The sequence below is a fragment of the Papilio machaon genome, chromosome 10 (assembly GCF_912999745.1).
Source record: "Papilio machaon chromosome 10, ilPapMach1.1, whole genome shotgun sequence".
Classification (NCBI taxonomy): Eukaryota; Metazoa; Arthropoda; class Insecta; order Lepidoptera; family Papilionidae; genus Papilio; species Papilio machaon.
The window spans coordinates 1698421-1712658 of NC_059995.1; the positions used below are offsets into that span (position 1 = coordinate 1698421).

Genomic DNA, 14238 nt, shown 5'->3' on the forward strand with positions numbered 1-14238 from the left:
TAAATATACTGTTGGCTTTAAGACAGTACTTTTAAAGACCACAGGTTATGTTATAATTTAACAGGATAATTAAAAATACTTTTCTGTATTTTAAGACACACAAAGAGGAATAAAGAGAAAAGACAGTCAAATTGAGGTATTAAAGGAGTTGGTACAAAAACTAAAATACAAAGTGGTGTATTATGTGGAATATAATTTTGAAGTTGTGACAAATATGCATGAAAAGATGTTACAATGCAATTGCATGGCAAAGATAACTTTGCCAAAATATGAATGGAGGACCCCATGTATTCATTATGTCAGTTGATGACAAATTTAATTCAAGTGTTTCCATTTGTTAAGAACAGTAGTAGTAGTTCAGACTAGGGAACATGCCAATTGAGTTAAACCAAAGGGTGAGGATTCAGTAAAATTTTATTATGACAAACTTGGGATTGGCATGTCACATGTCATGTAATATGACAGATATCATGATTGTTCAAGCCATTATTGGTATAAGCTGCCGGATGTCCTGGCATGGATACTTATTCAATTTGTACTGCGGTAAGATCAAACCAACATTTATTATATTTTTAGTGTTGATGTTTAATAAGACAAGATCAGGTTTTTCAATTAATTTAAAGAATTTTCCTAACAACTGAAATTGAGAATATAGATCAGTTTATTAGTGAGGGTCTGGTAAAGGAGAGTTGTGATAAAATTAAAGCCATTACCTGAGTCAGATGGATATCATTATGTCTTAAGTCATTGATGTCCTTTCTAAGTTCAGTTTATTTTAATTTGTGTGTCACCAGGATACTTCTGAATTAAAACTTGATTTTATTGTTTGGTATGTCATGACATGCTTGCCCTACATGGTCAAGTGATGAATGTTATAGATCCACAAAGATACTTGGTGTTTGAGATGACAAGAGAAATCGTGTAGATCGAGTTACCGCCTAAGGGTCCGAACCTGCGCATATCGCGAGAAGCGCGCGATTGAAGCGCGTGTCGCGAGCAGCGCGCGATCGAAGCGCGTGTCGCGAGCAGCGCGCGATTGAAGCGCGTGTCGCGAGCAGCGCGCCATTGAAGCGCGTGTCGAGAGCAGCGCGCCATTGAAGCGCGTGTCGCGAGCAGCGCGCCATTGAAGCGCGTGTCGAGAGCAGCGCGCCATTGAAGCGCGTGTCGAGAGCAGCGCGCCATTGAAGCGCGTGTCGCGAGCAGCGCGCGATTGAAGCGCGTGTCGCGAGCAGCGCGCCATTGAAGCGCGTGTCGAGAGCAGCGCGCCTGAGCGGTGCCTGTCTACGATCAGCGCGCCTGAGCGGTGCCTGTCTACGATCAGCGCGCCTGAGCGGTGCCTGTCTACAATCAGCGCGCCTGAGCGGTGCCTGTCTACGATCAGCGCGCCTGAGCGGTGCCTGTCTACGATCAGCGCGCCTGAGCGGTGCCTGTCTACGATCAGCGCGCCTGAGCGGTGCCTGTCTACAATCAGCGCGCCTGAGCGGCGCCTGTCTACAATCAGCGCGCCTGAGCGGTGCCTGTCTACGATCAGCGCGCCTGAGCGGTGCCTGTCTACAATCAGCGCGCCTGAGCGGTGCCTGTCTACAATCAGCGCGCCTGAGCGGTGCCTATCTACAATCAGCGCACCAGTGAAACGCGTGTGGTGAGCAGTGGCGCTTGTGAAGTGCCTGTCGCGAGCAGGCCGAGGCGGCGAGTCTGTGGAGAGTCTTGATGGGTATAGATGTCATGGAGTACATGGTAAGCGGAATGCCAGGTATTTGACATGGTAGTAAAAATAATAATAATGATAACTTTTATTTCAGACTCATGATCGATAAAAAAAAAAAAAAAAAATCAAAGATAGCCTATGGGGCATATGTTCAGCCTACGGGGCATATGATTAATAAAACTTTTATTTCAGACACATAATTGATAAAAGAAAATCAAAGATTGCCTATGGGGCGTATGTTTAGCCTCAGGGCGTATATGTTGCCTCCGGGCGTATGTTTTGCCTATGGGGCGTATGATTAATAAAACTTTTATTTCAGACACATAATTGATAAAAGAAAATCAAAGATTGCCTATGGGGCGTATGTTTAGCCTCAGGGCGTATATGTTGCCTCCGGGCGTATGTTTTGCCTATGGGGCGTATGATTAATAAAACTTTTATTTCAGACACATGATTGATAAAAGAAAATCAAAGATTGCCTATGGGGCGTATGTTTAGCCTCAGGGCGTATATGTTGCCTCCGGGCGTATGTTTTGCCTATGGGGCGTATGATTAATAAAACTTTTATTTCAGACACATGATTGATAAAAGAAAATCAAAGATTGCCTATGGGGCGTATGTTTAGCCTCAGGGCGTATATGTTGCCTCCGGGCGTATGTTTTGCCTATGGGGCGTATGATTAATAAAACTTTTATTTCAGACACATGATTGATAAAAGAAAATCAAAGATTGCCTATGGGGCGTATGTTTAGCCTCAGGGCGTATATGTTGCCTCCGGGCGTATGTTTTGCCTACGGGGCTAAGTTGTGCCTACGGGGCTATATGTTTGCCTACGGGGCTATATGTTTGCCTCCGGGCTGTGTTTTGCCTACGGGGCTATATGTTTTGCCTACGGGGCTAAGTTGTGCCTACGGGGCTATATGTTTTGCCTACGGGGCTATATGTTTTGCCTACGGGGCTATATGTTTTGCCTACGGGGCTAAGTTGTGCCTACGGGGCTATATGTTTGCCTACGGGGCTGTATGTTTGCCTACGGGGCTATATGTTTGCCTACGGGGCTATATTTTCTGCCTACGGGGCTGATTTGCTTTTAGGTCCTTTTTCTTGGAGGTGTTCTGGCTCTTCATGGCGCTTGGGACAGCGTGTAAAACGATGCAGCAAGGATCAATACTCCTTCGAGGACGAAGGAAATGCAGGATGGCCGAACTGTTAGAGACAAAAATCAACACTGTGCCGGTGTATCGGCGCAGCACTAGACATGTCAAATATCAACGCTTACGTCGCCTCACTACAGCTAGTATCTGTCACTTGGTTTTGGGAACTTTAGCGCGCAATTCGCTCGAGATGATCTTGACTAATAATTCTCTAAAAGTATGTATGACTAAGTATTAGGAATGCATGTCGTGCGTACGGCCAATTCAGGAGCTGCGGCCACTGACGACCGGTCAGCGCCACGCCGGTGAAATCCGTTAGCCTCAACGAACGCTGCTTTCTACCAAATTATCCGGCGTAACCGATCACGCTTGACTTCTACTCATGTAGAACATAAGTTATTTGGTATTTAACTGGTTAGAATAGTGGACTGCATCAATTTGATACAGGTTTCTATTGCAGTAGAAAAAATAAATACTTTTCATTTTTTTGTTGTTTATTTTGCAAGGAATGCATGCAGAGTAAATACTGTCGTATGGAAGACATGAAGTTGTACAACTTTATCTTAATAAAATAGACTATCTTCTGAAACGAGCTTAATTTTAGTATGAATTAAATGTTAATTGGAATTAATTGCTATTTAGGTACAGAATTTCGTGAGTCGTATAAGTCTAGGTTCCTAAAATTACTCAGACGTGCGTCAAAATTGTAAAAAATTAAATGCCTATTATATAAATAATCATGCATTGCCAATTAAAAGCTTGCGCAATCAAATATCGTAACTGCTTACTAGATACAACTATAAAATATTTATTCAAAACGCACTCACGAACAATGTGAGCACATATTAAAACGTATGACTCCCACAATATACATCATCCTTTTAACCTTCTTACTAATATTATAAATGTGAATGTTTAGATGGATGGATGTCTGATTGAAGGTATCTATTTCCGAAACACCTCAACGGATATTGATGTAATTTGGCACAGATGTAGAGCATAGTCTGGAAGAACTCATAGGCTTCTTATTCAGGTTTTTTTTAAATGTCGCGCGGATAGTCGCGGGCGACAACTAGTATTATTATAATGACTTCGCTTGTGCAATTACATTCCTTACCTATAATAATTGCAATTATTATCAATTTAATAGTTTCACATTCCTATGTATCCTAATGATATTTGGTAATCATAAGTTCTTCAGTTTGTGACTAATTAAAAACAATCTAACGTTTGTTCAATTCGTAAAAGATTAAGAGTTCTGGTTATGATAAGTTTATTTGTCAAATAGCTATCGCTCACGACTCCGTCTACGTGGAATTAAGAAAAAAATTTAAAAAGTAGCTTATGTTTTCTTCCAGATTATGATCTCTATCCATGCCAAATTTCATCCAGATACGTTCTGGCGATATGTTCTAACAGACATTTTTTTCCGTCTATCTAAACATTTGCGTTTTTAGTAAGATGTACCTATTTAATTTTTTTCTTATATGAACACTAACATTTTCTTTGCGTAAATACAAACTTTATATAGTCAACAAAACAGTATCAATTTACGTATATAATATTATGTATATTCATTGAAGTTTCAAAATTCTCAGTTCACGGCTTAGTAACCGAGGTTGTATCGTGAACATTACATCCTATTCAATATGATGACGCACGCTGTCTACAAAATATTGAGTTACAATCTTACTAATATTATTAATGCGAATGTTTAGATGGATGGATGGATGTTTGTTTGAAAGTATCTCCGAAACGGCTGTACGGATCTTATTGAAATTTGGTACAGATGTAGAACATAGTCTAGAAGAACACGTAGGCTACTTATTACGTTTTTTTTAATTCATCGTGGACGACAGCAAGTCTTCCAATATTCAGGATTTAATTGCAAGTAGGGTTGCCTGGTCGCCAAACCTACTAGCCGGACAGACCAGCCAGTTTGGTCGGACATTTGGGTAGAAAGGTCCTGAATTATTTAGAATTTTGTCTCAGTATTAATAGGTACACTCTCATTTGGGAAATGTAAAAAGCCCAACAAAAGCCGGACAACCGTTTATTTTGGCCGGACACGAAATCAAAAAGCCTACATATGTCCGGCTTTATCCGGAGGCCTAGCAACGCTAAAACAATAACATTTGGTTCCACATTAAACAGTTAAATTCGTATAAGACATTTAATAGTTAATTTAATTTAAAACACAATATTAATCATTCGTATTATTGATCATGACACAATATTATGATTCCGCGTGATTTTTTATCTGTCTACAGATTTGTCTTAAATTTGTTGGAAGGCATTTAAATAATACTTCGAATGACCTCATTCTTCTCAGGGTTATTGCATCGTGAGAGCTTTTGTTTGACTTAGTTCAGTCTATATTTCACAGTATCTCTGTTATTAAGTAAATTTAGTTTGTAATCTGATTTCTTCTATGATACTTAAGTACAAGGATAACCCTAGAATTGCAATGGAGTGACATTGGTGAGTATTAATGCATAAAAACATCCCTTTCATTTTCTTAGAAAAAAACACTAATAGTACACATGTTTAAGTAATCTACGCTGTTTAACCTAATTCATTTTTTTTTATTGAAAAGCTGTTCATTTTCTAGCTTCGTCCATTGATCAACTATCCAATAAAGTTCAAATAATTGCTCGGCACTTTTTATAGCTCGACTTAATGGGACGTGACTTGGAGTCACGTTATATCACTAGTCAACTAACGTGTATTCACAGATTAAATTAAATGTTTTTATGATGCTAACAACATATGTTCACTAAATATAGTTATATTAAATAAAAGTATGATCTATAGAAAACAACACCATGATTGTGAGTGTAAATAATGGTCAACGAAGTTTTCGCAGATAGGTCCGTCTAGCATTGCCAGGCGTCCGGATAAAGCCGGACATAGATAGGCTTTTTGATTGCGTGTCCGGTCAAAATAAATGGTTGTCCGGCTTTTGTTAGGCTTTTTATATTTCCCAAACGAGAGTGCACCTGTTAATACTGAGACAAAATTCTAAATAATAAAGGGTGTCCGACCTTTCTACCCATGTCCGGTCAAACTGGCTGGTCTATCCGGCTAGTTTTGGCGACCTGGCAACCCTAGGTCCGTCCGATAGTCCGTAGTATGATTTTTAAAGTTACTTGACTGCTCTCATCTCAGACGAAGATATTTTATCAAGAAGCTTGTATTAAAAATTTAAGAATCTAAACGTGTTTATTTATAGACAAGTTACATAACAAGGCGGTAACTTTCAAAATGAATTATTTATTAAAAATAACGTCACGAAATACAACTCTACGAAGCCTACATTTTTTTATAATCTATAAAGTTTTTACACATTTTTTGTACTAGCTGTTGCACGCGACTTTGTCCACGCGGCCTTTGAAATAAAAAAATAAGTAAGCCTGTGTGTTCTTCCAGACTATGTTCTACATCTGTGCCAAATTTCATCAATATCCGTTGAGTCGTTGCGGGGATACCTTCAAACAAACATCCATCCATCCATAAATTATCTAAACATTCGCATTTATAATATTAGGTCCTTACATATGAAATTGGCGTTTTGTATGGGAGGAACAAAAAGTCGAATATTTTTTAATATAATATATTTAATTAATCAAAGTATGAACCATTATTTTCTATGCACTTTTGCCATCTCATAGGTAGTTCATTGATCCCTTTACTAAAAAAACCAGTCGGACGGGAATCAATAAAATCTTTGAAGGCGATTTGGACTGCCCCATCGGAGTTGAATTTTTTCCCTTGCAAGAAGTTATCCAAATTTCGAAAAAAATGGTAATCTGTTGGAGCAAGGTCCGGGGAGTACGGAGGATGTCTTAGACTTTCCAATCGAAGCTCTTCTAATTTAGTAGCCGTCTGTTGCGCAGTGTGTGGTCTAGCGTTGTCGTGAAGCAGCAGTGGCGTGGAGCGATTGACCAGCCTAGGTTGTTTAGCCGCTAGCTTTTCCATCATGGTTTGCAATTGCTGACAATAGACATCAGCCGTAATAGTCTGGCCAGATTTGAGAAAACTGTAAAGAACAATACCGGCACTAGTCCACCAAACGCTTACAAGTAACTTTTTTGGGGTTAATTTTCGCTTGGGGCAGGATTTGGCTGGCTGGCCAGGATCCAACCATTGCGCTGAGCGCTTCCGATTATCGTAAAGAACCCATTTTTCATCACAGGTAATGATTCGGTTTAAAATACCTTCATTATTGTGCCGGTTTAGTAATGTAACGCAACAGTCGACGCGCGTTTGCCGGTTTGCTTCAGTCAATTCGTGAGGTACCCACCTTTCAAGCTTTTTAATCTTCCCAATTTGCTTCAAGTGAATTAAAACAGTTTTATCACTAACATCGCAGCCTGCAGCTAATTCGGACGTGGTTTGCGATGGATCCGCTTCCACAATAGCCTTCAACTCTTCATTATCAACTTGAGTCTCAGGCCGTCCACGGGGCTTGTTCTGCAGATCGAAATTTCCAGAACGAAAACGTTTGAACCAAAAACGAACTGTGTTTTCTTTTGCAACACGACCGCCATACACATCATTCACCCTTCGAGTCGTTTCCGCAGCACTAGTGCCACGGCGGAACTCGTACTCGTAAATAATGCGATATTTTAAGTTTTCCATTTTGTAAAATGAGTGACGAAAACAGAAAAAAACAGAAGAAAAAAAACAAATGAATGACGGTCATCGAACCACAAATACATGAGTCTATAGCTGTACAAATTTTAATTTGGAATTCCTTACCAAAGAGGAGAAATTCGTGATTAAAGTGGCCAGTACGAAAAACGCCAATTTCATATGTAAGGACCTAATATTAGTAAGATTCAGATGGAATACATTAGTTAATAGTTACGGAGTAGCAGTCAGTCATAGAATGGTAAGTTTTTATACAACGCGTTTAATTTGGAGGCGCTTTGCAACGGTAGATCTGAAAATGGCAATCGAATAAATTGTTTCCAGTTCCTTTTTGCTTACTTCACTAGTTGTGAAGCCATCTTATTACTTCTATTAGTATACAGAATTTGTTATGCTATTAATAAACAGACGTAATACAGTAATTAATTCTAAAAACTTATATTTTTATACTTAATCTTCACTAAGGGCCTCCCATAGTGAGCACTTAATGATTCTGATATAGGTAATATCTTTAATAATGACTCAATAAGAGAGGAAAAATAATCAAGTCTGATATTATTCTTCAATGACTTAACGTAACCATTTATCACGGTATTATTATTTACTAATCATTCATCTCGTCATTTTAAACATTCTATTATATTATGCTATAAGTCACACAAAAGGCTGTCTCATTCGCAAAGAAAAGGATCGGCAGGAGTAAAAACTTCGACGTCACACGACACGTACGCTTTAACTTACAGGTAAATAAGCGATACACCCGAAGTTCCTTTGTAGCTGCGTCAACTTAACTTCATAACACAAATTTCCTTCACTTTTGTACACAATACAGCACTTATTTACAATCAACACACAGAAATCGTCGTCAAACACACATTTTTTTATCAAAGTTTATAAAGTTCCGCGGCTACCACAGCCTAGTTGCGAAGATATAAAATGACTGGCTGCTTGTATAGGTGCGCGAACGCAACACCGCATTCCAAAGTAAACGAGTCGCGGAAGCTATTCCCATCTCGCTCTCACTCGCTTTTTAGACCATTGGTGGGAGCGTGAAGGGAATTTATCGTACTCTCGCACACTGCATAGGTAGGCCCGTTATTCACACACTCTACAGGTAAAATGTGACGAGTTGTAAAAAAAAGAAAAATAAATTCATGCGCTAAAAAGTTGACGCGTAAGCTTCAAAATAAAGTTGTGAATGTAATGCTTACTTACTAAACAACTATTATCTAACGAATCTAATGAAAAGCTCAAAACAAAACGTAGATAAGATTAGATATACATAATAGCATAATTGAAAAAAAAAAAAAAAACACAAAAGTTTCTTAGGTTAATCCTAATTCTAGAAACACTACGAATGGAAAACAGTGTGCGCCTTTTCGCAAAATTTACTCATTTTACACCAACTAATTAAGGTGTGTACTTACTTTATGTAGGTAGCTATTTTAGCATTTTAAGGTGCAGCGAATTGCCTAACCGTAAATGTAGGAACAGCGGGTGCAAGATTAAAAATATTGATAGTGTCTGATGATCTTGAGCTCCTAAGCCCTAATCCGGACGCGCCATAGCGGTGGGCCATTCGATCGGAATCTTTTCCCTCGTATTTGCTTACTGCCGTATACCATGTTCGTAATGTTTGTCTTCGCATACATAAGTCTAGTGTGGACGCTATTATACTACTCTACAAGTTACACTGAACATTGTTTACTCATCTTAAAATGATGACACCTCAAGATATTCAGTTAATTTCAAGTTTACAAGTATTACCGCCACATCTTAATTTGACTGGCGCTGGAGTATATAATCAGTAGATGCGTTACGTTGCCTATTTATTTTGAATAGCAAAAGTATCTGCGAGTATTTCATAATTTTGAAATTAGTGAATTTCTTTTCAGAAGATCAGTCTGAGTGGGCTCAAAACCGTACGTCATATATATATTTATCAAAGAAGAACCAGTAATAATGGACAGTAATTGGATACCACGGTCCCGCGTTTTAACACTTTGATTTTTTTCTCTCAGACTAAAACCAACCAGCATCATTCAATTCAAAGTTCAAAGAACACTCAGTTACATGGCATAACCCTGTGGTGCAAGAAGACCGGCCAGGGCGTCCTGGGCGACCTCCAATCGATGTGGGTACCCCAGAAGTTCCTGATAATGGTTACTATATTCTTTGGTAGTGCTAATTTTTGCAGTCGACCGCTTGAAACAGTTAAGAATGCTCAATTATAATGGATCAAATCAAATAATAGGTACAAGTCTACAAGAGCAATTTTTAGGTTTTCACAAAATAATTAACGTTGTTCGTAGGAACTTTGGTCAAAAAATTACAAAAGAACAACTCAATGTAAGTCGCCTCATTGCCAAAAACAGATGTCTTTATTATTTTTATATAAAAACACATAAAAGATATTGCTCGACTATTTACTTATAAATTAATTAGAAAATATTTCATTTTTTAAAACAAAATTTTTTTGGTTTCTCCATTTAGATATATCTGCGCTGCGTTTTGTGAAACTGTCAAAATAAGCATCTGTCAACAAAGTCAGTCAGTATCGAAAGAATATTGCTTGTTTTGATTTTATGTTTAATCTCTAAAATCTTTTAAAAAGTATTAAGACAAGGTAATTGAGTAAAGTTCTTAAGTGATAAATTAAATTGAGTGCTCTTATAACGTATTCTTGCGATTAATTTAATGATTTGCTTGAAAACATAGTTATGCATTTTCAGGTTTATTTCTGTAAATAAACATGCCGAAAGTTCGCCGCAGTCGTAAATCACCACCTGAGGGATGGGAATTGATTGAACCTACACTTGAAGAACTTGAACAAAAAATGCGAGAAGGTACGTAAAGGTAACCTATAAGTGGAGAACATCCTAAATATATGTATCATATCATCATTAAACTATTGCAATTCAGGCTGTTGGTAGTCAACATTTATCTAATCAGAGAAATGATGGCCTAACCCTAACCTATAACTTTTTCAATTATATTTACACACCACAGTATTCATAGAAATTAAACGCTAAAGTATTTGTTGTTATTACAGCGGAAACAGAACCTCACGAGGGTAAGAGAAAGCAGGAATCACTGTGGCCAATATTCAAAATACACCATCAGAAGTCTAGATACATTTATGACTTATTTTATAGACGTAAAGCTATCAGTAGAGAGCTCTATCAGTACTGTCTGGATGAGAAAATAGCTGATGCTAACCTAATTGCTAAATGGAAGAAAACCGGCTATGAGAATCTTTGCTGCTTAAGATGTATACAAACAAGGGACACTAATTTTGCTACTAACTGTATATGCAGAGTGCCAAAAAGCAAGCTGGAAGAAGGAAGAATTGTAGAATGTGTTCATTGTGGTTGTCGAGGATGCTCCGGGTAATCATAGGACATAGTACTGTACATTTTAAGTGTTTTCATAAGCTACGTATATTAAAATATATATTTTTAAACATTGGTATTTTTAAAGTTAGATTTCTACAACCTGATTTTCTTTTGGGTGTTGAGAATAATGCATGGAAATAAAAATAATTAATTTATCTTAAATATTCTTTAATCAAAATAATAAATCTGATGAAAAACAAAATAAAATGTGATAACTGCTACAGAATTTAACAAAAATAAAAACTGACTTCTCTTTTAGAATTTACTTAACATTGTTACATAAAATAATAAACCAAAAACAACTTAAAATCAATATTTAATGGTAATCAAGACAATATAGAAGTATACTGTTAGTTACCTAATCAACTCAAAATTTCAAGTTATTTTTAAAACCAAACACAAAATCAAACTAAAAATAAATTTTTAAACAACTGAAAAATTGTTTTAACTAAACAAAGAAACACCTTTTTATATTAATACTCATGTTCTAAATCACAAATGTACCGTGTTTTGAATATTCTTTTAATTACAATTACCTCAATATTTGTATGACATGAGATTCTTAGTAATTAACACTTATTTATTCCTAATACTTTATGTACTCTTAACTCAGTCAGTGCTTATTAAGTTTACATAATGTTTTATAATTTAAATTGTACTTTGAGACCAGCTACATAACTTTGTCCTAACAATATTTTAATCATTTAAGGTTAATAAAAAAAAGTTATAAAATATAAAGATTTAAACACATTCAGTCCACTGTAAGTCCTTTGCCAATTCCTTAACTAAATCTATACATACAATTTGATTGATATTTTTGCTCAGCAAGTAAAGTACAAACCAGTCACCAAAACTGTAATGTTTAACAATTTTTGATACCGGAGACCTCTTGATACGTCTCAACCGGGCTGTAAGGATGTACGTACGTAAAGCTGGTATACAAAATATTAGTACACGAAACAATACCGCTAGAGCCGAGAGAGAAGCTAAAATAACCAGCCAAAACCAAAGTATAATAAAAATCTTTTCATTTATTACATTCAATGGTAGCACACATAGTCGGTCTTTGAACTGTATGGTTCCTGAAGGTCCATATGATCTGAACCAGCATTTCGTTACCTTCGGGAAAAATTTATCCATTGGGTTAACTGAGACAAAGTCAGTCATGTCTGTGGAGAGTCGCGGATGATGGGTGAATGAAGCCACAGCAGCACCATAATCGCGGAATGAGCCATCCAAAAATATGTCCAAGAGAAATATTTGACCAATCTGTAAAAACAATGTATTAAATTAGGAATATTATTGATAAAATAACTAAAGATTTTATCGCTTCTTCCCCAAAAACAAAACTAAAGATTTCAAGATCCAAATACAGAAAAACAGTTCAGCTACTTTTGGTCTAGTGTACAACCAAATCCAATATGGTTGAGGACTTAATTTGTCTCGTTAAGCCAAGAGAGATGACGGTCTTTGAGTATGTTTGATACACATTGTGAACAAAATTACAGATGTATTTAAAAAAAAAATAACCATTGAGGTATGCAACATCTTAAAATTTCTATTCTATTCAATGGGTTAACAGTATCCTAATTATGACAGGTTAAGAGACATTGGTACATTAAAAAATCTATATATATAAAAGAAAATCGTGTTAGTTACACTATTTATAACTCAAGAACGGCTGAATCGATTTGACTGTAAATTGGTGAGCAGGTAGCTTAGAACCAGGAAACAGACATAGGATAATTTTTACCCCATTTTCTATTTTTTATTCCGCGCGGACGGAGTCGCGGGTAAAAGCTAGTTAATTATATTTTACTAACCACATTAGCAAGATTCAAAAATTCACAGAAGGCAAACCGAAGTGCATACATGTTGTGTGTGCATGTGTTCAGACTATTGAAGTAGGCCAGTAGTTGCTGACGAGGTCCATCAGACCAGTCTTTTGCTACAATCGGGAATGCTGGAAAAGTTTTCAAAAATACTTTAAACATCATAAAGGTTTTCTTCTTCACTTCAGATCAATCTTTCAACCAGAAGTAAAGCCAAATCTAATTACTATATTAGACCCAAATAAATATAGAAAATTAAATAAAACCAGTAGAAAAAAAAAATAGCTTTATGAATTATTTATTGTTATTCATATATTTAATTTGTTTTATTTAATTTGCATTTCATTATACTACTTTTAAAAAAGTACCTCAATATATAATAATATAATAAAGTATTTTTCTTTTTTATGTATAACATGTGGCACATAAAAGGGTCTTTAAGACTATAATGTATATTTTGCAAGTAAGAGATATATCTAAAAAGTTTCTCATAGGTATTTGTTATTAGATAGAATTCAATATTAAATAAATTACATACTCAAATTAGCAGACAAATCTCTAACTCTGCCCCCCTCCCAAGACTTCCAAAGGTAATGTGGTATGTAGAACATGAAAGCCTGTCCGAGTAGAACAAAACAGACCCACTGGTAATAAGTATGCTCAATTTGGTCATCATTTTTATTTAAGCCAGGACCTACACCGGCATACACCATGTGCTTGCCTTCTATTCCTGTGAAACAGAATATAAAGTTACATGCACTGTGCAAAGTTATACAGTTTATTTATAATTAAAGACTAGTATTATTTCAAATTAAAATTCAAAAACAGTATATAGTAACATATATAACTTAATGATCTTAGGAAAAACAATAATTGGTCAATTAATTTAACTTTTATTTTTTCATAATGGCAAATTCTTAATACTTCATAACGAATGATTGAATTTGAATCTCTAAGCTATTAGGATTACTTTTGTTCTTTTAACTTAAATTGTGGGACCACATTTTTAATGAATTTCATGTGAAAAAAGTCTGTTATGCAAATTGGCATTTTAAACTTTTATAAGAAAATTTTTTACAAATTATTAGTATAGCTGCTTATTCACAAGTAAAAAATAGACAAGTTTTATGTTATAGTAGTTTGAGAGTGCAACGTGAATTCAAAAATTCCTATCTAATAAGATAGGGAATAAATTAAAGTTCTTACCGTTTAGTTGGCTTTTTAAAGTATACGTCCCATAAATCCAACAGTAATTGTTTATCGCATCCTTGTTATCATCTTTGTCTGATCCGCTCATGCAATGCATTGGTTCCCCAAAAAACTGTTTAGAAGTAACCATCAAAGTGAACATGAACAACATTATCACCGTGAATTTATAATGTAGTCGAAACACATTATTATCCGTGATTATTTTTTTCGGCTTAAGAAAGGAACGAAAAGGCGATAGTAAATCCATCATCTTCGTTTATTACGCATGAAACCACTATAAAACAAAG

General features: G+C 36.2%; 3 protein-coding genes across 3 annotated transcripts in view; 1 reads left to right on the forward strand and 2 right to left on the reverse strand.

Annotated features, from left to right (window-relative positions):
* The window catches only part of LOC106713338 (unconventional myosin-XV), a 94165-nt gene extending 85705 nt beyond the window's left edge, over positions 1-8460 (reverse strand). Inside the window, exon 1 of the mRNA XM_045679772.1 lies at positions 8257-8460. The gene's annotated coding sequence lies outside the window, so the exon portion shown is untranslated. The remainder of the gene's footprint in view (positions 1-8256) is intronic.
* A 1594-nt stretch (positions 8461-10054) lies between these two features.
* LOC106713357 (protein BUD31 homolog) lies at positions 10055-10971 on the forward strand. Its single transcript, XM_014506158.2, has 3 exons — positions 10055-10141; positions 10248-10361; positions 10568-10971. Exons 2-3 carry the CDS (start codon positions 10268-10270, stop codon positions 10906-10908), a joined length of 435 nt encoding a protein of 144 aa, XP_014361644.1. The 5' UTR covers positions 10055-10141; positions 10248-10267; the 3' UTR covers positions 10909-10971.
* Positions 10972-11632: 661 nt separating this feature from the next.
* Positions 11633-14238, reverse strand: LOC106713356 (innexin inx2). The gene is made up of 4 exons (XM_014506157.2): positions 13949-14238; positions 13281-13472; positions 12734-12873; positions 11633-12179 (listed from the first exon to the last, which is right to left on the reverse strand). The coding sequence occupies exons 1-4, from the start codon at positions 14199-14201 to the stop codon at positions 11652-11654; spliced, it is 1113 nt and encodes a 370-aa protein (XP_014361643.1). The 5' UTR covers positions 14202-14238; the 3' UTR covers positions 11633-11651.

Coding starts and splice junctions, on each gene's coding strand:
- LOC106713357 (XM_014506158.2), top strand. CDS start 10,268: ATGCCGAAAGTTCGCCGCAGTCGTAAATCACCACCTGAGGGATGGGAA. Junction 10,362..10,567: donor TGAACAAAAAATGCGAGAAG/GTACGTAAAGGT, acceptor TTGTTATTACAG/CGGAAACAGAACCTCACGAG.
- LOC106713356 (XM_014506157.2), bottom strand. CDS start 14,201: ATGATGGATTTACTATCGCCTTTTCGTTCCTTTCTTAAGCCGAAAAAA. Junction 13,473..13,948: donor TTTAAAAAGCCAACTAAACG/GTAAGAACTTTA, acceptor TCTGTTTCACAG/GAATAGAAGGCAAGCACATG. Junction 12,180..12,733: donor TTTTGAATCTTGCTAATGTG/GTTAGTAAAATA, acceptor TTGTTTTTACAG/ATTGGTCAAATATTTCTCTT.